This window comes from Schistocerca cancellata, chromosome 2 (assembly GCF_023864275.1).
Source record: "Schistocerca cancellata isolate TAMUIC-IGC-003103 chromosome 2, iqSchCanc2.1, whole genome shotgun sequence".
In the NCBI taxonomy this organism is placed as follows: Eukaryota; Metazoa; Arthropoda; class Insecta; order Orthoptera; family Acrididae; genus Schistocerca; species Schistocerca cancellata.
The window spans coordinates 370,114,469-370,139,176 of NC_064627.1; the positions used below are offsets into that span (position 1 = coordinate 370,114,469).

At 40.1% G+C, this 24,708-nt stretch overlaps 1 protein-coding gene across 12 annotated transcripts in view; it reads right to left on the reverse strand.

Moving 5' to 3' along the window:
* Window positions 1-24,708, reverse strand: part of LOC126161768 (mitogen-activated protein kinase kinase kinase kinase 5) — a 323,445-nt gene that overhangs the window by 77,347 nt on the left and 221,390 nt on the right. For all 12 annotated transcript variants that reach the window (XM_049917837.1, XM_049917835.1, XM_049917832.1 and 9 more), the window contains one exon: window positions 23,328-23,422. In XM_049917837.1, coding sequence (XP_049773794.1) covers window positions 23,328-23,422 — 95 coding nt within the window. The remainder of the gene's footprint in view (window positions 1-23,327; window positions 23,423-24,708) is intronic.

Below are 24,708 nucleotides of genomic sequence, written 5' to 3' on the forward strand. Positions count from 1 at the left end.
TATTATGACAGCATGACCGTGTGCAAAATACCTCAGAAAATGCTTAGGACGTCAGAGAACTATGAGAAATAATACTCTGCCACTAACAACGGTTAAAGAAAGTTAAACCATAACTCATCTGGATAAAGTCTACAGCTTCTTTAACTTTGTAAAATAAATTTACACTTAATAATGTGTACTTATGCGAAAGACAAAATTTTTCTTCTTCTATTCGTTTTGGGTAACAAAAAGGAGAAAAGTATGTAATCCCCCTAGGTGTTGCACCATGGCAATGAATATCTGATGATGGTCATATCTGAAGACCAAAGTCGGTGCTGGTAAATCAAACTGTGTGTGACCCGTGACTGTTTTACCTCAATACAAATATCAATAGTCACTGCATCCTCGGCATGTCATGCCTGTGTCTGCTAAATAAACACAGTGTTTTGCAGAAGACTGAGATGTTGTTGTTGTTGTTGTCTTCAGTCCTGAGACTGGTTTGATGCAGCTCTACATTCTACTCTATCCTGTACAAGCTTCTTCATCTCACAATATGTACAGCAGCCTACATCCTTCTGAATCTGTTTAGTGTATTCATCTCTTGGTCTCCCTCTACGATTTTTACCCTTCACGCTGCCCTCCAATACTAAATTGGTGATCCCTTGATGCTTCAGAACATGTCCTACCAACCGATCCCTTCTTCTTGTCAAGTTGTGCCACAAACTCCTCTTCTCCCCAGTCCTATTCAATACTTCCTCATTAGTTACGTGATCTACCCATCTAATCTTCAGCATTCTTCTGTAGCATCACATTTCAAAGGCTTCTATTCTCTTCTTGTCCAAACTATTTATCGTCCACGTTTCACTTCCTTACATGGCTACACTCCATACAAATACTTTCAGAAACGACTTCCTGACATTTAAATCTATACTCGATGTTAACAAATTTCTCTTCTTCAGAAACGCTTTCCTTGCCATTGCCAGTCTACATTTTATATCCTCTCTACTTCCAAGACTGAGATATTAAATATGAATGTAATTTTTTGTCAGCAGCATTCCTGGTGTTTCAAAACAATAATTTTTTTTATGATGCTAATTTTTTTAATGTGGCATAGTTCAGGAATTCATACACTTCGCAATTTAAATTGACTACTCAAATTTCCTGTTTTTTTTTTTATTTATTTTATTTTTTACTTCAGTGAGGTGAAACACTTAACCAAGCACAAAAACATGACTCAAAATTTTAAATTATCTTTCATTTAGTTTGTTTTAACACACTTCTCGATTCCACAATACAGTCTAATCCAAGTGTGTATCTTCTGAAATGTATTTCTTTTTTAAATTCTGTGCTGTTTTGCAATTTTCTGGCGGATTAAAATTGTGAGCTGGACTGAGATTCAAATCCAGAACTTTGAATTTTACAGATTATGCTCTTACATAACACACTACCCAGGTACCTGAGATACTTTTCCTTAGGTTCAGACATCCATAGTAGTACCAAATCTCAACTGTCAAAAGAAGGTGGGCAGCAGCAAAAAGTATTTGTATAACTGATATAATTATACTGCCCCAGACAAAAACCACAGCGTTGCGTTATCAGCTTCGGGTTTGAAAACAGATCTTTCTCAAATAACTCTAGCTGATAATGGTGTCATGGTGTGTGAAACAACTTGGATGGAAATATTACAGGATAAGAAGCTCATGTTCAGAATAGCATTTATTTCCTTATCCATCTATTGTAATTTTTGAAAAAAAATCACAAAGCAAAAAATTTAGTGTTTATGATACTTCTGACAGTTGTCTATCAGATGCAATATGTAAGGGAAGAACACCAAGCTATCGTGGGGCTGAAGAAGAACCCTCACTTAATAGTAATACAGGCAGACAAGGGCAATGCCACCATGGTACTGGACACAACAGACTACAACAAATGAATGGAGGACCTTCTTAGAGAACCTATTCATAGGAAACTTAAGGGTGATCTGACAGCCATGATAATCAAATCGACACAAGCACTGCTGAAGCTAACTAGAATGAACTTCAACAAGGCCAAAAGCCTCATCCCGCAAGTTCCACAGGCACCAAGGATATAAGGGGTACCAAACACCCACAAAGAGGAATTTCCATTTATAGTTGATAATATTAGTTCAGCGTCCTACAAACTAGCAAAACAACTGGCACTGGAGCTTCGACATCTACTGAGCCAGGGCACACGAGATTCATATCTTTTTTGAGGGCCTCTGGTACCCCATATATCCTTGGTACCTGCGGGATAAGTTCTTGGGTGTGTCAAATAGGTTTTCTAATAAGATCTTCCATTCATTTGTTGTAGTCTGTTGTGTCCAGTGCCACGGTGGCATCGCTCTTATCTGCCTGTATTACTACTAAGTGAGGCTGCTTTTTCAGCCACAGGATAGCATGGCATTCCTCCCTGCTGATGTTTTGTTTAAATTTTGCATCTGACAGGCAACTGTAAGAAGTGACATTTTTAAAAGGAAAGTGAGTCTTTATGTACCAGTGCCAGACACGATGATCATCGTAGAGCAACATGTGGCACCTGACATCTGTGAACTAGTACGCCACTGTTTAACAATCATATATTTCCGGTGGTAAGGGGAATTTTATAAACAGGCAGACAGTGTAGGTGTGGTATACCCTCTCTCGACTATTGTAGCAAACATCTTCATGGAGGCATCTGAAGAAACGGCTCTCCAATCCACAACATTACAACGATTGCTGGCTCTGATATGCTGGTGATACCTTCAACATCTAGCCACATGGGAAGGAAGAACTACAGAAGTTGCACCAACATCTCTATGAATAGCATAGTAAAATACAATTTACTATGGAGATTGAAAAGAATGAGGTGCTGCCTTTCCTTGACATGGAAGTTCACTGAAAGCCTGATGGTAAAAATGGCCACAGAGTGTACAGAAAAGCCACCAGCACAGGCAGGTACCTCCACGCCTCCTCCCACCATCATCCTACACAGAAGTAGTCCGCCCTTCACACTTCAACCAGGAGGACCCACAGGATCAGCAATGATGAACACCTGAAGGCGGAACTACAAAACCTCAGATCCATTTTTGCAACCAATGATTATGGCGAGAATATGACAGATAAAACTATAAAGGCAATAAGGAAGAGCCAAAGGAAGCAAAGAACATAATCCTATTACCATATGTACAAGGGGTCACTGAATGTGTGGGCAAAGTTTTCACCAAGCCGGCATCAAGCCAATCTTTCGGAGCATCTACAAAATAAAAGATGTTCTAGTCTCAACGAAAGATACAGTCGACAAGCTAAAGACTACAGGAGTCAATGAAATTGATTACGAATGTGGTCTGGTCTATGTAGGCAAAACGGGGCGGCTGAACTGCGCACGAACTGCAGAGCACGGAAGATATATCTGTTTGGGGAAACGCACCAGGTCGATGGTGATGGAACACAAGAATCAGTGTGATAAGGAAATAATATTCCATAAAGCCTGCGTACTGGTGAAACAGCCATTTACATTGAGGTGGAAGACTAAAGGCGATAGAAATGGCCAAGCAACCCACCAACATGAATAGACATGGAGGGTATAGGCTTCCAGTGTCCTTGCTGCCAGCAATGACAATGCTATGGGAGGACAGCATGCGCAAAGCAACTCTCACAGGTGCGTGGCAGACCACGGTGGTCGTATGCACACAGAGCAGAGACACACCTAGCCCACGCCTGGCAATAAGTAAACAGCGCTACGTCAAAGCTACCGTCCTTTTCTAATTCGCCTGTTTCCACCAACAGCAAAAAACAATGTAAACACCAATAAACCACGTCTTTATCCACCAATGACAAGGAATAATATAAAGACTAATAAAGAATGCCTAACATCTGTCCTATCCTTAAGTACCCTATCAAATTACATATACAGCTTCCCCTGCTACAACTTAAGATGTAAAGTCTCTTTCATTCAACAGTCAGCTCAACACAAACCCCTGAGGAAGGCCACTTTCAATAGTGGGTGAAACATTAGACTGTCTTGTATACTGACAATGTGATCAACAGTCCAGAAGAATTTTATTAACAGTGACACTGGCTGCAGAAGCCTCTGCTTACAAGTACGTAAATATATCTGAAGGTACATGTAGTAATAACTAATAAAAAGTATTTCATGGTCAGTTGTGCCCTCTGTCAGAGTTCCAGAGTTATATCAAACTGGTAAAATAAAAACAGTTGCCTGAGACTGCAATCATGTGAGTGAGTTGCGTTTGTAAGAGTTTCTATGTGTGTGTTTGTCATCTAATTTTGATAAGGCCTTACTGGCCGAAAGCTATATTTGTGGCAGTCTTTTTGTTGTGTCTATCTGCGACTCAGCATTTCTGCTATGTGGTGAGTAGCAACTTTCCTTTTCACAATATTGTGAACAGGAATTACCCTAAAAAGAAAGTTCGAGTGCGAACTCATTAAAAAAAAAGTTCTGGAGGAATAAAAATAAGAACTTATGATCAAGGAAAATAACTACAGGCAATGTGTGACAGCAGCAAACATAAGAAGCAAAATACAATTACTACCAGTTTAGCAATGATAATGACTGAAAGCATTTACTTTTTGTTTCATGCTACAGTTTGTCTCCCCGTAGAAACAGTGCATATTAAACCATGTGCACCAACAGTGTAGTTAAGCTAGTGGCATCATTGACAATCAGCACATTGTTTAGCAATACAGATTGCAGAAAATCAAGAAGTTAACACTTAGTGTATCTTAACTTTAACATGCACAATGAATGATGCTGAAAGCACATGAAAAGTTATGGATTTACTTACATATTTAAATAGGAATAACACCATCACATTGAGTAACATAAGTTGTGCTGCAATAATTAGTTTGTGTCGTGTATTTAAGCTGCAGCATGCAATAACCTCCACAGTTAGTTGCCTTTATAGCAGTTAATTTCAACTTTCATTCAACATTGTGGAATAATCATTGTAGGAAATGGACTTCATTACAAGTAGCACAAGGCGAAAATGTAGTTACAGTGGAAGCCACAAAAATTACTTTGAAGTTTTGTTATTACTATTTCTACAGCTTAATTCTCAAAATTCAGTGCAAATTATGGTGTTATAATGCTAATGTTGACTCATCTGGGTGATTCCTAACAAGAAGGTTCTATAAGGGGCACAAGAAGGTTCTATAAGGGGCAGTCACACAGGTGGAAAAAAGTACTCATTATTTCAAAAGTATTTTCCACAACCATTAGTACACGTATCCCAGCGTGAGACAGAGATGGTCAATGCCTTCATGGAAAAATGTTTGCAGTTGCTTACAGAATTATGATTGTACCCAGGTGTGCACCTCTTTGTCCAAAGCAAATAGATGGCCTTGAATGTCTTTCTTCAGGGCTCAAAAAATGAGAGGCTGTCCATTAATTATTTGAACTCAAAATTGGAGTGGGGGGGGGGGGGGGGGGGGGGCTGGCAAAATCTCATTTAAAGAGGGGATAATAAAAATCTCACATCAGCTTTTTAATCCACAGAATAGACATTATTATAACACACAACATTTTGTTTTATGAAATTAACCCTGAGTATAGATAATATTAAAGTCTCCCCCCCCCCCACACCACCCCAATATTTATGGCCTCTCTGAATTGTACACTTTAGACATGTGCACACCCAGGATTCCCCAATTTGAAAAAAGTTCCACACAAGCATCAGATCTCATTTGGGCAGTTCATTGCTACATTGGCTGAAATTACTGGGTGTCCAGTCAGTGAGTCAGTTGCAATACTCGGCAAAGCATATATAGCTGACATTATTGTGTACAACATAAATCTGTATCAAAACTTTTACAATATGTATGTTATGTGGCATGCTGACAAGATGAAACAAACACAACAGCGAAAAGTTATATCTTGTATGGATGGAAGCTCAGCTTAAGTTCATCTCTTAATGATCACATAAATGAAGAAATTGAAAAGCTACATAATCATATCTTTCAAAGCAGTGGCGGCTCGTGTAAAACTTTATCGATGTGCTACAATGTGCTGGTCCAGAGCCTTACAAAGATAGTAATTGTAACTAAATTGATTACATTAATTTTACATAAATAAACAGTTTATATATATATTTAAATTAATCGTTTAACACTGTGAGGGATAAAATAAAATAAAATGAAAATTATGATAGCAGTGGGGGTCAAACCTGAGTTGAAAAACTGCCAGTCTGTGTTTGTAAGCACTGGGCTATCATGTTGTTCCGTGAGCTGCTGTTCATAAATCCCTTTCACTCTATGCATAAATCTTTGGAGAGCATTTTACTTTTTGCTATGGCTCATTCATGCAAAATATTCTAGGATCTGGAAAGGGGCATAAACTTGCTTCTACTCACACAGTTTTATTTTATCTATAGTTTCTGTCAATTCTACTGTATTTTGTACAAGCTCGGAAAAATTGTTATATACATCTGGTTGCAAAGATATTAACATATTGCTTATGGCCTTTCTTATGTAGTGGATGTATCAAGGCTGCCTTCTGCTCTCCAGGGAGTTTTTCTGTTTTCCTGGTTTTCTCATAGATTAATTTTGGCTCATTTTTCATTCTTGGTAGAGATGGTTTTAAAAGTTCTGGTGCAACAGAGTCTTCTCCGCTAGCTTTTTAAGGTCTCAATAACTTCAATTTCTTTAATAGTTGGGGATAAATCTTCTTCTAGATTCTGAGTACTAGAGCTTATGAATTGGTTCTGGACAAGATGACAAAATATTTTGCAAGTTTTTTGAAATTTTCAATGTTATGTAAGGCAAAACAGCGATCCTCATACCACGCCCCTCCTGTTGTTTGATTTGCATTTGAAGCAGACCTAACTCTTTAAATCTTGCTTTCTCTTCCAAAAAACTAAAAGAGAAGAGCCTCTTTAGCAGATCACAAAACACTTTCATACTAAATTTTCTTGTACACTCAGTTTTTCTTTTTTACCTCCATCTAGCATATAGCCTTTTGACTTAAAAGGGTAGTAATCATAACTAAATTGAATACATTAATTTAATTATATAAATTAAACTATTACAATAAAATTAATGTTGCAAGGAATTTAAAAATTATAAATGAAAAAAATAAAATTGTTGATAGTAGCGGGGATTGAATCCAAGTTGATGACTTGCCAGTCCATTCACCTAACCACTGAGCTATCACACAGTTGCTTGAGATGCTATTCAAAAATCCCTCATACTCTATGCCTGCACAGTATGCTACACAGCTCACATAATTTCAAAGAAAACTACTGACATAGTGCTGTGAGTAAGGTGTCACTCATAACGCCAGAAGTGATGATATAACATCAACACATGCACAGTTGAAAACAGAAAACTGCATCCCTTCTCTGAGCTAACTCTAGCACAGCTGACTGTCATTTGAGCACCTGACACTAGTTTCTATTTATTGTGGAGACAGGACTACAAAACATGTTCCGTTCATTTTATTTGGATACTAGCATGCATTCAAAGAGAAACAGTGTATTTATAGTGTGATTTCTGGCATGCATTCAAACAGAAATGGCATTATTCTAGTGCAATTTCGGCTTGAATTCAAAGAGAAATGGCATAATTTTCGTGCAATATTTACAGGGTGCTGCAACACATTAGAACATGATAACCAGCCGTCACTATTTTCGCAGAGCCTTTCTGTCCATCTGCCGGTCTGAGTACCTGTCTGTCCGTCCGAATACTCAGGGGTGCTTTGTTTAAAATAAAGTGGTTTTAATCATGTGTTAAAGACACTGTTTAATGTATTTTCTAAAAATCTATCGAGTGAGGCGGCACAGTGGTTAGCACACTGGACTCGCATTAGGGAGGACGACGGTTCAATTCTGATTTAGGTTTTCCTTGATTTCCCTTGATCTCTCCAGGCAAATGCCGGGGTGGTTTGTTTGAAAGGGCACGGACGACTTCCCCCCCCCCCCCCGTCCTTCCCTAATCCGATGAGACCGATGACCTCGCTGTTTGGTTTCTTCTCCCAAACAATACAGTCCAGTCCAGTCCTAAAAATCTATGTATTACATTTTTTCTGTGAAATCAGAGATGAATATGATGATTATGTTTAAGGTGCACTATAACAGGTTTAATTATATTAACTGTCTCAAAAGCTGCTAAATGGCATAGAATATCAATTATTATAATGGATAACATTTTGTTTCATGAAATTAATTTGGAGCAATTTATTTTTAGTTGTCTGAAGCAAAAACATGAACATACCACACACATTTAATTGTTTAAAAATTACAGGGTAAACCACACATAAGGTGGGAGGGGTTGGGGGGGGGGGGGGGTTGGAACTATCAAATGTCACAATGGAGAGAGGGGAGCCCGAAATTTTAAAGAAAAAACCTTATGTAATTAATGAACACCTCCTGTTGTTGTTGCTGTTGTGGTCTCCAGTCCTGAGACTGGTTTGGTGCAGTTCTCCATGCTACTCTATCCTGTGCAAGCTTCTTCATCTTCCAGTACCTACCGCAACTTACATCTTTCTGAATCTACTTAGTGTATTCATCTCTTGGTCTCCCTCTACAATTTTACCCTCCATGCTGCCCTCCAATACTAAATTGGTGATCCCTCGATGCCTCAGAACATTTCCTACCAACCGATCCCTTCTTCTAGTCAAGTTGTGCCACAAACTTCTCTTCTCCCCAATCCTATTCAATACTTCCTCATTAGTTATGTGATCTACCCATCTAATCTTCAGCATTCTTCTGTAGCACCACATTTCAAAAGCTTCTATTCTCTTCTTGTCCAAACTATTTACCGTCCATGTTTCACTTCCATACATGGCTACACTCCATACAAATACTTGCAGAAACGAGTTCGTTACACTTAAACCTATACTCAATGTTAAGAAATTTCCCTTCTACAGAAACACTTTCCTTGCCTTTGCCAGTCTACATTTTATATCCTCTCTACTTTGACCATCATCAGGTATTTTGCTCCCCAAATAGCAAAACTCCTTTACTACTTTAAGTCTCATTTCTTAATCCAATTCCCTCAGCATCACCCGACTTAATTCGACTACATTCTGTTATCCTCGTTTTGCTTTTGTTGATGTTCATTCTATATCCTCCGTTCAAGACACTATCCATTCCGTTCAACTGCTCTTCTTAGTCCTTTGCTGTCTCTGACAGAATTACAATGTCATCGGCGAATCTCAAAGTTTTTATTTCTTCTCCATTCCAACTCTGAATTTTTCTTTTGTTTCCTTTACTGCTTGCTCAATACACAATAACATCAGGGATAGGCTACAACCCTGTCTCACTCCCTTCCCAACGACTGCTTCCCTTTCATGCCCCTCAACTCTTATAACTACAATCTGGTTTCTGTACAAATTGTAAACAGACTTCGCTCCCAGTATTTTACCCCTACCACCTTCAGAATTTGAAAGAGAGTATTCCAGTCAGCATTGTCAAAAGCTTTTTCTAAGTCTACAAATGCTAGGAATGTAGGTTTGCCTTTACTTAATCTATTTTCTAAGATAAGTCATATTGCCTCATGTGTTCCAATATTTCTACGGAATCCAAACAGACCTTCCTCGAGGTCGGCTTCTACCAGTTTTTCCATTCGTCTGTAAAGAATTCGGGTTAGTAGTTTGCAGCTGTGACTTATTAAACTGATAGTTCGATAATTTTCACATCTGTGAACATCTGCTTTCTTTGGAATTGGAATCATTATATTCTTCTTGATGTCTGAGGGTGTTTTGCCTGTCTCATACATCTTGTTCACCAGACGATAGATTTTTGTCAGGACTGGCTCTCCCAAAGTATTAGTAATTCTAATGGAATGTTGTATACTCCTGGGGCCTTGTTCCGACTTAGATCTTTCAGTGCTCTGTCAAACTCTTCACGCAGTATCATATCTTCCATTTCATCTTCATCTACATCCTCTTCCATTTCCACAATATTGTCCTCAGGACCATCGCCCTTGTATAAACCTTCTACATACTCCTTCCACCTTTCTGCTTTCCCTTCTTTGCTTAGAACTGGGTTTCCATCTGAGCTCTTGATATTCATACAAGTGGTTCTCTTTTCTCCAAAGGTCTCTGTAGGCAGTAGGCAGTAACTATCTTACCACTAGTGAGATAAGCCTCTACATCCTTACATTTGTCCTCTAGCCATCCCTGCTTAGACATTTAGCACTTCCTGTCGATCTCATTTTTGAGGCGTTTGTATTCGTTTTTGCCAGCTTGATTTACTGCATTTTTATACACTCCTGGAAATGGAAAAAAGAACACATTGACACAGGTGTGTCAGACCCACCATACTTGCTCCGGACACTGCGAGAGGGCTGTACAAGCAATGATCACACGCACGGCACAGCGGACACACCAGGAACCGCGGTGTTGGCCGTCGAATGGCGCTAGCTGCGCAGCATTTGTGCACCGCCGCCGTCAGTGTCAGCCAGTTTGCCGTGGCATACGGAGCTCCATCGCAGTCTTTAACACTGGTAGCATGCCGCGACAGCGTGGACGTGAACCGTATGTGCAGTTGACGGACTTTGAGCGAGGGCGTATAGTGGGCATGCGGGAGGCCGGGTGGACGTACCGCCGAATTGCTCAACACGTGGGGCGTGAGGTCTCCACAGTACATTGATGTTGTCGCCAGTGGTCGGCGGAAGGTGCACGTGCCCGTCGACCTGGGACCGGACCGCAGCGACGCACGGATGCACGCCAAGACCGTAGGATCCTACGCAGTGCCGTAGGGGACCGCACCGCCACTTCCCAGCAAATTAGGGACACTGTTGCTCCTGGAGTATCGGCGAGGACCATTCGCAAACCGTCTCCATGAAGCTGGGCTACGGTCCCGCACACCGTTATGCCGTCTTCCGCTCACGCCCCAACATCGTGCAGGCCCGCCTCCAGTGGTGTCACGACAGGCGTGAATGGAGAGACGAATGGAGACGTGTCGTCTTCAGCGATGAGAGTCGCTTCTGCCTTGGTGCCAATGATGGTCGTATGCGTGTTTGGCGCCGTGCAGGTGAGCGCCACAATCAGGTCTGCATACGACCGAGGCACACAGGGCCAACACCCGGCATCATGGTGTGGGGAGCGATCTCCTACACTGGCCGTACACCACTGGTGATCGTCGAGGGGACACTGAATAGTGCACGGTACATCCAAACCGTCATCGAACCCATCGTTCTACCATTCCTAGACCGGCAAGGGAACTTGCTGTTCCAACAGGACAATGCACGTCCGCATGTATCCCGTGCCACCCAACGTGCTCTAGAAGGTGTAAGTCAACTACCCTGGCCAGCAAGATCTCCGGATCTGTCCCCCATTGAGCATGTTTGGGGCTGGATGAAGCGTCGTCTCACGCGGTCTGCACGTCCAGCACGAACGCTGGTCCAACTGAGGCGCCAGGTGGAAATGGCATGGCAAGCCGTTCCACAGGACTACATCCAGCATCTCTACGATCGTCTCCATGGGAGAATAGCAGCCTGCATTGCTGCGAAAGGTGGATATACACTGTACTAGTGCCGACATTGTGCATGCTCTGTTGCCTGTGTCTATGTGCCTGTGGTTCTGTCAGTGTGATCATGTGATGTATCTGACCCCAGGAATGTGTCAATAAAGTTTCCCCTTCCTGGGACAATGAATTCACAGTGTTCTTATTTCAATTTCCAGGAGTGTATGTTCTCCTTTCATCAGAGACAGCAAAGGACTTGGAAGAGCAGTTGAATGGAATGGACAGTGTCTTGAAAGGAGGATATAAGATGAATATCAACAAAAGCAAAACGAGGATAATGGAATGTGGTCGAATTAAGTCGGGTGATGCTGAGGGAATTAGATTAGGAAATGAGACACTTAAAGTAGTAAAGGAGTTTTGCTATTTGGAGAGCAAAATAACTGATGATGGTCGAAGTAGAGAAGATATAAAATGTAGACTGGCAATGGCAAGGAAAGCGTTTCTGAAGAAGAGAAATTTGTTAACATCGAGTATAGATTTAAGTGTCAGGAATTCGTTTCTGAAAGTATTTGTATGGAGTGTAGCCATGTATGGAAGTGAAACATGAACGATAAATAGTTTGGACGAGTAGAGAATAGAAGCTTTTGAAATGTGGAGCTACAGAAGAATGCTGAAGATTTGATGGGTAGATCACATAACTAATGAGGAGGTATTGAATAGAATTGGGGAGAAGAGGAGTATGTGGCACAACTTGACAAAAACAAGGGACCGGTTAGTAGGACATGTTCTGAGGCATCAAGGGATCACAAATTTAGCATTGGAGGGCAGCGTGGAGGGTAAAAATCGTAGAGGGAGACCAAGAGATGAATACACTAAGCAGATTCAGAAGGATGTGGGTTGCAGTAAGTACTGGGAGATGAAGAAGCTTGCTAAGGATAGGGTAGCATGGAGAGCTGCACCAAACCAGTCTCTGGACTGAAGACCACAACAACAACAACAACAACAACAACTCCTTTCATCAATTAAATTCAATATTTCTTCTGTTACCCAAGAATTTCTACTAGCCCTCGTCTTTTTACCTACTTGATCCTCTGCTGCCTGCACTACTTCATACCTCAAAGCTACCCACTCTTCTTCTACTGTATTTCTTTCCCCCATTCCTGTCAATTGTTCCCTTATACTCTCCCTGAAACTCTGTACAACCTCTGGTTTAGTTAGTTTATCCAGATCCCTTCTCGTTAAATTCCTACCTTTTTGCAGTTTCTTCAGTTTTAGTCTACAGTTCATAACCAATAGATTGTGGTCAAGAGTCCACATCTGCCCCTGGAAATGCCTTACAATTTAAAACTTGGTTCCTAAATCTCTGTGTTACCATTATATAATCTATCTGAAACCTACCAGTGTCTCCAGGCCTCTTCCACGTATACAACCTTCTTTCATAATTCTTAAACCAAGTGTAAGCTATGATTAAGTTATGCTCTGTGCAAAATTCTACCAGGCGGCTTCCTCTTTCATTTCTTACCCCCAATACATATTCACCTACTATGTTTCCTTCTCTCCCTTTTCCTACTATCGAATTTGAGTCACCCCTGACTATTAAATTTTCATTTCCCTTCACTATCTGAATAATTTCTTTTATCTCATCATACATTTCATCAATTTCTTTGTCATCTGCAGAGCTAGTTGGCATATAAACTTGTACTACTACACCTCCTATGGAAATCAATTGGGTGAGATTGGAACTGTATGAAGGATGTGTAAGGGCTTCCCCATGAAACTCCTGCAGCGTAGTCTAAACACCATGTGGGTGGGCATTTTGGTGGCATATTTTTTCCACTATGCTGCAGAAGTTTGCTGGGAAGCCTTTACACATCCTCCATACAGTCCTGATCCCTCCCCATGCAATTTCCATATTTCTTGAGCAATGCTGAAAGACATTCATGGCTGTAAATTTGTTTGAGACAAAGAGATGCACGCCTGGGAACTATCAAGGCTCAGAAGGCAACTGCAAATTTTTTTCCCATCAAAGTTTTCACCACCTTTTCTCACAGTAAGATAATTGTATTAACAGTTATGGTGATCACTTTTGAAACAAAACACAGTTTACTTACTTTTTTCTATCTGTCTCATATTCATTTGAATGCCCCTTACAGTAGTAAAGGTAACACTTAATTCTCAAATTTGATTTGGTTTATTGGTTGACATTATCTTCAGTATTCTGCAACACAGAGCTCACAGAACAGTTTTAGCAGTTCGTTCTGCGTTGTAGTACGTTGTAGTACAAAAGCCTGATAATGTGTATTAGGAGCTACATACATACTGTGACTCATCTACGTAACTCTTAATTTATCAAACACCACTCATAAAACATTTCTAAAAAAATTTCAGCATTAACTTCTCAGCGGACTTTGAAGTACAGCAAATTCTAAAGGGCTCCCTATAAATGTTCCAAAATATGGGGAAGTAGATGATAAATTTAAATGAATGGCACAACCGAGAACTAACTAGAGGAGATCCCATGGCTTTCTTTCATCAGTTTGGCAGTTAGAGTAAAAATGCAGCTTAATTGTAAATGTTAACTGTTCTGCTTCTCAAGGACTGGAGGAGGACATACAGTGTGGAACAGAGGAAATTTTATTTTACAATAAGCTAGAGTATTTCTAAGTGTTTTCGGTTAATATTAAATTAATGAGAAGATTCTACCATATAGTAGCAAACTGGCACAAGAGTGATGCACAATGGAGAGTCACTATAAAATGAATTTTATAAGAAGAGTGGTAGTGTAATTACTGAAGAAAATGCACTTAAGCAACATTATTAGCTCGTGTCAAAGAACTGTGTTTCAGTGTCTGATGGAATTAGAATCTGGCACACAATGGAATAAAAAGTAATTTAGCTTGTTTCTGAAGCTCTCAGGCAGCTTTGGAATATAATGTATCACACGGCATATTGATGCCACCCTAAATTTCCATCAGCGATTGGCATAATTGCAACAGTTGAGGTGATGAAACACACAAAGAATAGTATATGAATTATAAATTACAGCTTTCCCTGAATGAAGTACATTCTTCTTTTCTATTGTCCACCTGCTTAGCTGAGTGGTTACGTGCTTGCCTCCCATGCAGTGGGCCTGGGTTCAATTCCCAGCCGGATTGGTGTTTTTCTCTGCTTGTGGACTGGGTGTTTTGTTGTCCTGAGTCGCCCACTATGGTGTTGACTGAAATAAGACTTGCACTTGGCAGCCAAACTTCCCTGGATGGGGCCTTCGGTCAGCAATGCCATACGATCATTTCATTTTTTTCTTTGCTACTTCCACAGTCACATTTTATTTATGATAAGGCAACATTTCCATTAGACAACTGAAGGGATACTATGTCCAGTTTCCTTTTGTCAGGCAAAAAGGAAGTCATTTCATAAAGTACACAATTGGCACAAATTCTTTGTTGAGATCTATGAACTAATAATGGCTAGATGACACCAATTTCCTTACTAATGAGTGAATTTCAGATGAAGTACATTTCCATGTACATCATTGTACACAACTGTCATTACTGCAAAAAAGAAAATTCTTCTCAGCTACACAGACATCCATTGGGTAGCACCCAGGTTACAGTATAGTATACTATGTCAAGCTATAAAATCATTAATTTGTTTAGTTCAACTGGAGGATGCGCTGAGACTAACAATAACATCAGTCCATTATTTTGCTTCATCTGCATGAAAGTTACACAGCTACCCACACGTAATCATGATGAACATGTGTTTCCACTGAAGTTGAAGCTTTCATATACTGCTTAAAACTTGGCAGAAGCCATTTATCAATTGTTTGGAAGGCACATTATTTCATATTACAGGGTGTATACATGGACAAGGAAAAAAAATTCCTGGATTTCCTGGTTGAAAATACACTTTCTCCCGGATGAAAACACACTTTTTCCGTGTTAAGTGACAGTATACTTTTAATCGTCACTGTAAAACGTATCAATCCTTTGATTGTTTATGGTTTTATACACTGACGTAGAATTACCCGGCACTTTAAAAAATGAAACTATGGGAAAAAACAGGTTTCGGAAAGATCTTTGATGTGCAGCAACATGTACGCTGCAAATTTTCGTGTTACAAAAGTAAGAACTCGAATTCCGCCAAACACCGCATGTTACTTTCCGAAGCATTGAAATCGAGATTGCGATGCGCTTTTGTAAGCCAGTCACAGCTCATGTCGTGTGATCTCGCCAGCTGATGACAGCATAGGAGACCTGATGTAGTCAGCCAACAGCAAGATCACTCTTAAGTAGTGCGAACACACAAATAAGGGAAGTTAATGGTTTAAATTAATATACATATTGTTGCTACAATAAAAGCAAAGCTTTCACATATAATATTGGTCTCGAAGATTAATAAGCTGCAAGAGAAGCTAAACTTCCACTTATAATGATAATCTCTTTTCAGCGTGTTGCACTTTAAGATACACCACATAAATGTGCCAGTAAAATTTTTAATAAGAACATAAATGTCTGATTTTCTGGGCAAGAAATTCTTCTATATGGTCGTCCCCAAAGATTTGATTTTTAAATGAGAGTCAAACGCTCTGTGATTTAAGAAATTCAACGTACATTCTCGCACATAGTTCATCTTGCATAAAAGGAAATTAACTTTCAAAGTAACGCTTTTCAAACCACCATCCACAATATTTTCCTGTGACCTGTTAGAAATAGGTTTGGTTCGACAGTTGCCAGAGAGCGCCAGATAACAGGTGTCACTGTACTTGCGCAGCTACGATGATACAGGAAGGCCATATGTTTGTACGTGTAAAACATTAAAAGATCTTGCATTAAAACAAACCTAATGTAAACAGCTGTCATGTCACGCTCATCGGAGGCAATTTGTTGTTAAGAAGCATTGCATAGTCTTCCTAAAGCCTTTGACACACTTTGCTGTTGCCAGACGCTTGTATGAGCACTGCATTTTGTTGCATACAGCGCATTTCCTTTGCGACTTAAGTTTTATTTTCGTTTTTTTTTTTTCTTTTTTTTTTTTTTTTTTTTGCCCCCCTCGTTCATGTTTTGTTCCTGCAGTATTATTCTGCAGAAGCGGGCTACAGTAATACTCTTTGTTAGAGTATTGGTTGTTACCAGTCAAAATCCCAAAAATTTAACTGAAAACTACAACAATGAAAAATTCCCGAAATTCCAAAAGAATTCCCAGGTTTTTCCCGGATCTCCCGGTTGTCCTGGGTCGTATAGACCCTGTATTATAATGGCACTCCTTAACTCCCACATCCCCTGACTCGATGTTTGTGGCAATTCTTGGTTAAACTGTAAAAGAAAAGTGTGCCATACAAATCTGCAATCATTGCTGGACTAAAATAGACAGTTAAAAAATATTTCACTGACATTCTTCAAGAAACAACACACTAAGTATTATAGAATTCCACAATGAGTTACTTGAATCTGTCCACTGAAATGGAACGTATCTGTCTTATACACTCCTGAAGACAAAGTGTGCCATGAGTGCTATGTACAATGACACACTGAACGGCATACTTTAAACACACACTTTTATTACTGAATTTATGTTCCCAAATTCTATGTTCTGTATCCACCAAATTTTCCCATCACGCTTGAACATCCTAAATCATCTGCAGAACAGAAAAGTTAAGCTGAAGATGTAACAAAACATATCGGTGCTGTATATCCGTTTCTTTAATTTAACTGTAACAAATTTAACACTGAGCATTTGGAAATACGCTGCACAATAACTGATTGAAATAAAGACCAAATCACTAATATCTTGTATACATGTTATCAGCTTCAGCTTGATTTAATTACAATGAGACAAACTGGTTGTAAATAAGCATTATATGGAAAGTTGCTACTCACCATAGAGTGGAGATGCTGACTTGCGATAAGCACATCAAAAAGGTTCACACAATTATAGCTTTCGGCCATTAAGGCCTTTGTTAGCAATACACACACACACACACACACACACACACACACACACACACACACACACATGCATGTAAGCACAACTTGCACACACGTCTGCAGTCTCAGACAACTGAAACCACACTGCGAGCAGCAACACCATTGCATGATGGGAGTGGCGACTGGATGGGGGTAAGGAGGAGGCTGGGGCAGGGGGGGGGGGGGAGTGGGAGGTGAAGTGCTGCAGTTTAGATGAAGGGCAGGAAAGAAGGTGGGGTGGGGTGGGGTGGGGTGGGGTGGGGGGGGGGGGGGAGTAGCGGAAAGGAGTGAAATAAAAAGAAATTAAAAGACTGGGTGTGGTAGTGAAATGACAGCTGTGAAGTGCTGGAATGGAAACAGGGAGGGGGCTGGAGGACAGTGACTAACAAAAGTAGAAGTCAGGAGGGTTACAGGAACTTAGGATGTATTGCAGGGAGAGTTCCCACCTGCGCAATTTAGAAATGCTGGTGTTGGTGGGAAAGATCCATATGGCACAGGCTGTGAAGCAGTCATTGAGATGAGGGATATCATGTTTGGCTGCGTGTTCAGCAACAGGGTAGTCCACTTGTTTTTTGGCCACAGTTCACCAGTGGTCATTCATCCGGACAGACAGCTTGTTGGTTGTCATGCCAACATAGAATGCAGCACATGGTTGCAACTTAGCTTGTAAATCACATGACTGGTTTCACAGGTAGCCCTGCCTTTGGTGCGATAGGTGATGTTACTGACCGGACTGGAGCAGGTGGTGGTAAGAGGATGTATGGGACAAGTCTTGCATCTAGGTCTATTGCAGGGGTATGAGCCATGAGGTATGGGATTGGGAGCAGGGATTGTGTAAGGATGGACGAGTATATTGTGTAGCTTCAGTGGACAGCAGAATAACACTGTAGGAGGGGTGGGAAAGATAGTGAGCAGGACATTTCTCATTTCAGGGCACGACGAGAAGTAATCTAAACCCTAGTGGAGAATGTAATTCAGTTGCTCCAGTCCCGGATGGTACTGAGTTACAAGGGGAATGCTCCTCTGTGGCCAGACTGTGGGACTTTTGGAGGTGGTGGACGACGGGAAAGATAAGGCCCAGGAGGTTTGGAGGATAATTACGGTCAGTGAAGGCTTCAGTGAGACTGTCAGTATATTTTGAGACGGACTGCTTGTCACTGCAGATGCGACAACCACAGGTAGCTAGGCTGTACAGAAGGGACTTCTTGGTATGGAATGGGTGGCAGTTGTTGAAGTGGAGGTATTGCTGGTGGTTAGTAGGTTTGACATGGATGGAGGTTCTGATGTAGCCATCTCAGAGGTGGAGATCAACAATGTTGTGCCTATCGCGGCTCAGCATCTCCGCTACATGGTGAGTAGCAACTCTCCTTCTTTAATATTGTTACATGCCATCCTGGATTTTCCATTGTTTGAATGAAGCATTATATTGGTCATACAAGTTACTTATTGTGTTCGCAAAAAATAAAGTGGTTTGAACTGTACCTCAAAGCAAATATTTTGTCCCAGAAATTTCTGTGTTCATCTACAGACTATGTTTAGAATTAATTGGCATATAGCACTGTGGATTAGTACAAGATAAATCAAAGCAATAAATTTTAATCTACATCTGCATCTACATGGATACTCTGCAAATCACACTTAAGTGCCTGGCAGGGGGTTCATCAAACCACCTTCAGAATAATTCTCTATTATTCCACTATCAAACAGCGTGCAGAAAAAACAAACATCTATATCTTTTTGTGCAAGCTCTAATTTCCCTTATTTTATTACGATGATCATTTCTCCCTATGTAGGTCAGCTACAACAAAATATTTTCACATTTGGAGGAGAAAGTTGGAGATTGAAATTTCATGAGAAGATTCCACTGCAATGAAAAAGCCTTTGTTTTAATGGTGTCCATCCCAAATCTTGCAATATGTCTATGACACCCACTCCCCTATTTCAAGATAATATGAATCATGCTGCTCTTCACTGAACTTCCTCAATGTACTCTGTTAATCCTATCTGGTAAGGATCCCAGACAGCATAGCAGTACTCCAAAAGAGCACAGACAACCGTAGTGTAGGCAGTCCCATTAGTAGTGCTGTTACAGTTTCTAATTCTTCTGCCAATAAAAAAACAGTCTTTGGTTTGCCCTCCCCACAACATTTTCTTTGTGCTCATTCCAATTTAAGTTGCTCATAATTGTAATCCCTAGTTATTTAACTGAATTATTTATCATGTAACCAAAGTTTAACGGATTCCTTTTAGCACTAATGTGGATGATATCACACTTTTCGTTATTTAGGCTCAACTGCCAATTTTTGCCCCATTCAGATATCTTTTCTAAATCATTTTGCAATTTGTTTTGATCTTCTGATGAGTTTACTAGACGATAAAATGGCAGCACCATCTGCAAACAAACTAAGATGGCTGCTCAGATTGTCTCCTAAATCGTTTATATAGATAAGAAAGAGCAGAGGACCTATAACATTACCCTGGGGAATGCCAGAAATCACTTCTGTTTTACTCAATGACTTTCCATCAGTTACTATGAATTGTGACCCCTCTGACAGGAAATCTGAATCCAGTTACATAACTGAGACGTTATTCCTTAAGCACGCAATTTCACTGCAAGCCATTTGTGTGATACAGTGTCAAAAGCCTTTGGAAATCTATAAACATGGAATTAATTTGAAATCCCTTGTCAGTAACACTCAACGCTTTGTGTATGTAAAGAGCTAGTTGTGTTTCACAAGAACAATGTTTTTCAAATCCACGCTGACTGTGTGTCAATAGACCATTCTCTTCCAGGTAATTCGTAATGTTTGAATACAATATATGTTCCAAAATCCTGTTGCATATCGATGTTAATAATACAGGCCTGTAATTTAGTAGATTACTCCTTCTACCTTTCTTGAATACTGGTGTGAGCTGTGCAACTTTCCAGTCTTTGGGTACGGATCTTTCGTCGAGAGAACAGTTGTATTTCATCTACATCTACATCTACATCCATACTCCGCAAGCCACCTGACGGTGTGTGGCAGAGGGTACCTTCAGTACCTCTATCGGTTCTCCCTTCTATTCCAGTCTCGTATTATTCGTGGAAAGAAGGATTGTCGGTATGCCTCTGTGTGGGCTCTAATCTCTCTGATTTTATCCTCATGGTCTCTTCGCGAGATATACGTAGGAGAGAGCAATATACTGCTTGACTCTTCGGTGAAGGTATGTTCTCGAAACTTTGACAAAAGCCCGTACCGAGCTACTGAGCGTCTCTCCTGCAGAGTCTTCCACTGGAGTTTATCTATCATCTCCGTAACGCTTTCGCGATTACTAAATGATCCTGTAACGAAGCGCGCTGCTCTCCGTTGGATCTTCTCTATCTCTTCTATCAACCCTATCTGGTACAGATCCCACACTGCTGAGCAGTATTCAAGCAGTGGGCGAACAAGCGTACTGTAACCTACTTCCTTTGTTTTCGGATTGCATTTCCTTAGGATTCTTCCAATGAATCTCAGTCTGGCATCTGCTTTACCGACAATCAACATTATATGATCATTCCATTTTAAATCACTCCTAATGCGTACTCCCAGATAATTTATGGTATTAACTGCTTCCAGTTGCTGACCTGCTATTTTGTAGCTAAATGATAAAGGATCTATCTTTCTGTGTATTCGCAGCACATTACACTTGTCTACATTGAGATTCAGTTGCCATTCCCTGCACCATGCGTCAATTTGCTGCAGATCCTCCTGCATTTCAGTACAATTTTCCATTGTTACAACCTCTCGATACACCACAGCATCATCTGCAAAAAGCTTCAGTGAACTTCCGATGTCATCCACCAGGTCATTTATGTATATTGTGAATAGCAACGGTCCTATGACACTCCCCTGCGGCACACCTGAAATTACTCTTACTTCGGAAGACTTCTCTCCATTGAGAATAACATGCTGCGTCCTGTTATCTAGGAACTCCTCAATCCAATCACACAATTGGTCTGATAGTCCATATGCTCTTACTTTGATTGTCAAGTGTGGAGCTATTGCATCAGCATACTCTAAAAGGAACCTAATTGGTATAAAATCTGGACCGGAATACTCACTTTTATTAAGTGATTTAAGTTGCATAATTACACACATACATTAATCCTTGTTCCACAGATCATGAATATGACATTTCATAATGATGTGGAACGTGTCACTTTAAAATAAATTTTCTTTACACAAAATAATTAATTTTTTTACTTATTATTATTATTATTATTATTATTTTACAGTTACTACTTCATACCTAAGAATTTATCTATTGAGTACTTGATAATATCTATTTCTAAGTTACTCATGTTGGCAGCTGTTCCTGATTCAAAATTCTGGAATATTTACTTTGTCTTCTTTAGTGATGGAATTTTGAAAGGCTTTGTTTAGTAACTCTGCTTTCACAGCAGTCATCGATAGTATTTGCATTGCTATCGCGCAGAGAAGGCATCAGCTGTGTCTTGCTGTTATCATATTTTACATATGACCATAATCTCTTTGGATTTTCTGCCAGATGATAGAGAAATTGTTTCAATTCAAAATGCCCATATGTAAGTATCAGCTGACTGCAGAAGTCAAACATTCCCAGAAACTGTATTACGCATGAAGGATGAAGCTCAGAAGCAGTTCATCAAGCAACTCTCAGTGGCATTGCATTTCAGTCTATTTAAAAACACATGAATTACATGCAGAGAACTAACAATACCAGAGAAGGAAAGTTGCTACTCACCACATAGTGGAGATGCTGAGCTGCAATAGGCACAACAAAAAGATTCACACAATTATAGCTTTCGGCCATTAAGGTCTTTGTCAGCAGTAGGCACACACACACACACACACACACACACACGCACACACACACACACACACATATCTGTAGTCCCAGAGAACTGAAACTACACTCTGGGACTGCAGACATGTGTGCAAGTTGTGTGTGTGTGTGTGTGTGTGTGTGTGTGTGTGTGTGTGTGTGTGTGTCTACTGCTGACAAAGGCCTTAATGGCAGAAAGCTATAATTGTGTGAATCTTTTTGTTGTGCCTATCACGACTCAGCATCTCCACTATATGGTGAGTAACAACTTTCTTTCTCTGGTATTGTTACATTCCATCCTGGATTTTCCATTGTTTGATGCAGAGAACTAAATTACACATACAACTGTTCTTACACTATGGCAAGCAATGTGACAATTTGCTCCTTTTTCATACATATAAATCAACTGCTCTAAACAGTAAATTTTGAACCAAAAGGAAGTACACCAGTAGAATGCATTTTTTATGTTTCTTGGACAGCAGGTTCACATAAAAGAATGCTTTTCTGACAATATAATAGTGAAACATAAAATTGTAAATTAAAACAAAGGCATTATCATTCTGCACATGCTGAAAAGCAATAGGTCAAAATGCTCAAGCTATAAATCAGTCATTGTAACATTAAAAATATGTGTGACTTCAGGGTAAAATACTTGCACACTAACTATACTAGTTCATAGCTATGAGAGTTAATATTAATCAGCTCAATTATATTCTTGTTTTTAATTTGACTCTAATGTTTTAATGACAGCATTCATCTCACAATAAAAGATGCCAGTTTTGAATTACTTACATCATGTGACAGTGAAACATAGGGCTCATTATATAAAATTTGCGAAAGAGGAAAGGTCAAGGAAACTGAACAGAAGATTCTTCTTATCACCTGGCAAATTTCATAGTTATTCAGACCATACTACGTACACCTCATCTAGTCCTATTATTTCAATAGCTTAAAGTAAACCATTTCAATACCTTAAATAAAGAGCATACAGACATGCAGAATGGTAAGCACTAGCTCTAAAACTCACAGAAAAGAGACCCTATTATTTGAAATTATGCAAATGGAGGTCCATTTTGATATAAGAATACAACATGACAAGTATATTATTATCTAAATATGTACTCGACAGTTACCTGGGAACTGGTTGAAGAAATTCATGTTCCGATGTATATCACAGTGGTGCTCATGGCTAGGACCGTGGGAGGTTTCCCCTACAGGCAAGGTAGCCCTGCAAAAATTCAAAAGTAGCTTTATTTAAAAGTGGCACATCCAAACGATGAAAACTAAACATAAAATTAATTTTGAAGTGCAAAACACACACACACACACACACACACACACACACACACAAGAGGAACAGAGGAAGATAGGAATACTATTCACCTTAGGCTAGATTCACTAGTGCTGTATTATCATATACAGAAACAGTAGGAAATAACGATGAGCATGTGGAAGTTATATGGAAACTCCATGCCACTTTCAGAGAGGGGGGGGGGGGGGGGGGGGGGGGGGGGGGGAATTTGTTTCAGGGTTTAACACCAAATACAGTAGGAAATTATCTGTCAGGACACGTGTTCACAACAAGAATTTCTAGCAAGAGGTAAATAAATGGGTGACTGGGTGACCTACAACATGGAGGTGGCGACGAATTTCATAACTTTTGGCAATTTTTTTCATACACACTGGTGCAGTGTATGTTCCCACCTCTCCCCATCCATATATGAGGGTATGTCACGCATCCAGGAACACTGTCGACCACAATCATTTTGGTGGTCCACGTGCTCCCTTGGACAGGCATAATGTTGCATGGGCATACTGACTTCCAACTCACTGAACACAGTACACTCACTGGTCAATGTTATTGTAATACTGTATTCCTTCCTAATTTGCATCTTTTCATGGACACATTCAGCCATGACATCCTTCTAATTGATGATTATCCATGACCACATCAAACTGCGCAGGTAGAGGAGCCATCTGAACGAGAGGATATTCAGCGAACGGACTGACCTGTCCATTTCTCTGACTTAAATGCCATCAAGTTCATGTGGGATGTGATGGGGAGATGTACTGCAGCACATCAACGCGCACCAGCGACCATCCAGCAGTTGTCAACCATACTGTGGAGGAGTGGAACTTTGTGGCCAGAATGTGGGGGCACATTGCACAGTATCCATTGCTGTCCACAACCATCACATACCCTATTAAGAACCACAACCTGCCTTGGGTAATGTCCATGGGACCATCATAAATCACAATGACTTCAGTGTAACTATTATGTTTGAATAAAGGTTTCATTTCTGTTCATATCATTGCATATTTCTTTCATTTATCTTCTGTACTATACTGTAATAGTTCTTTCCATATGTGGTCCAAGTTTCATCAAGTTATGTAATTTGGCAGTAACTCTTCATGCTAAAGTTACTCTGGTCCGTCAGCTTCCCTCACCACTGCTTAAGTTGAACAAGACAATTTGTAGAGTGTGCAATTTCCATAACTGTCAATAAAACGACT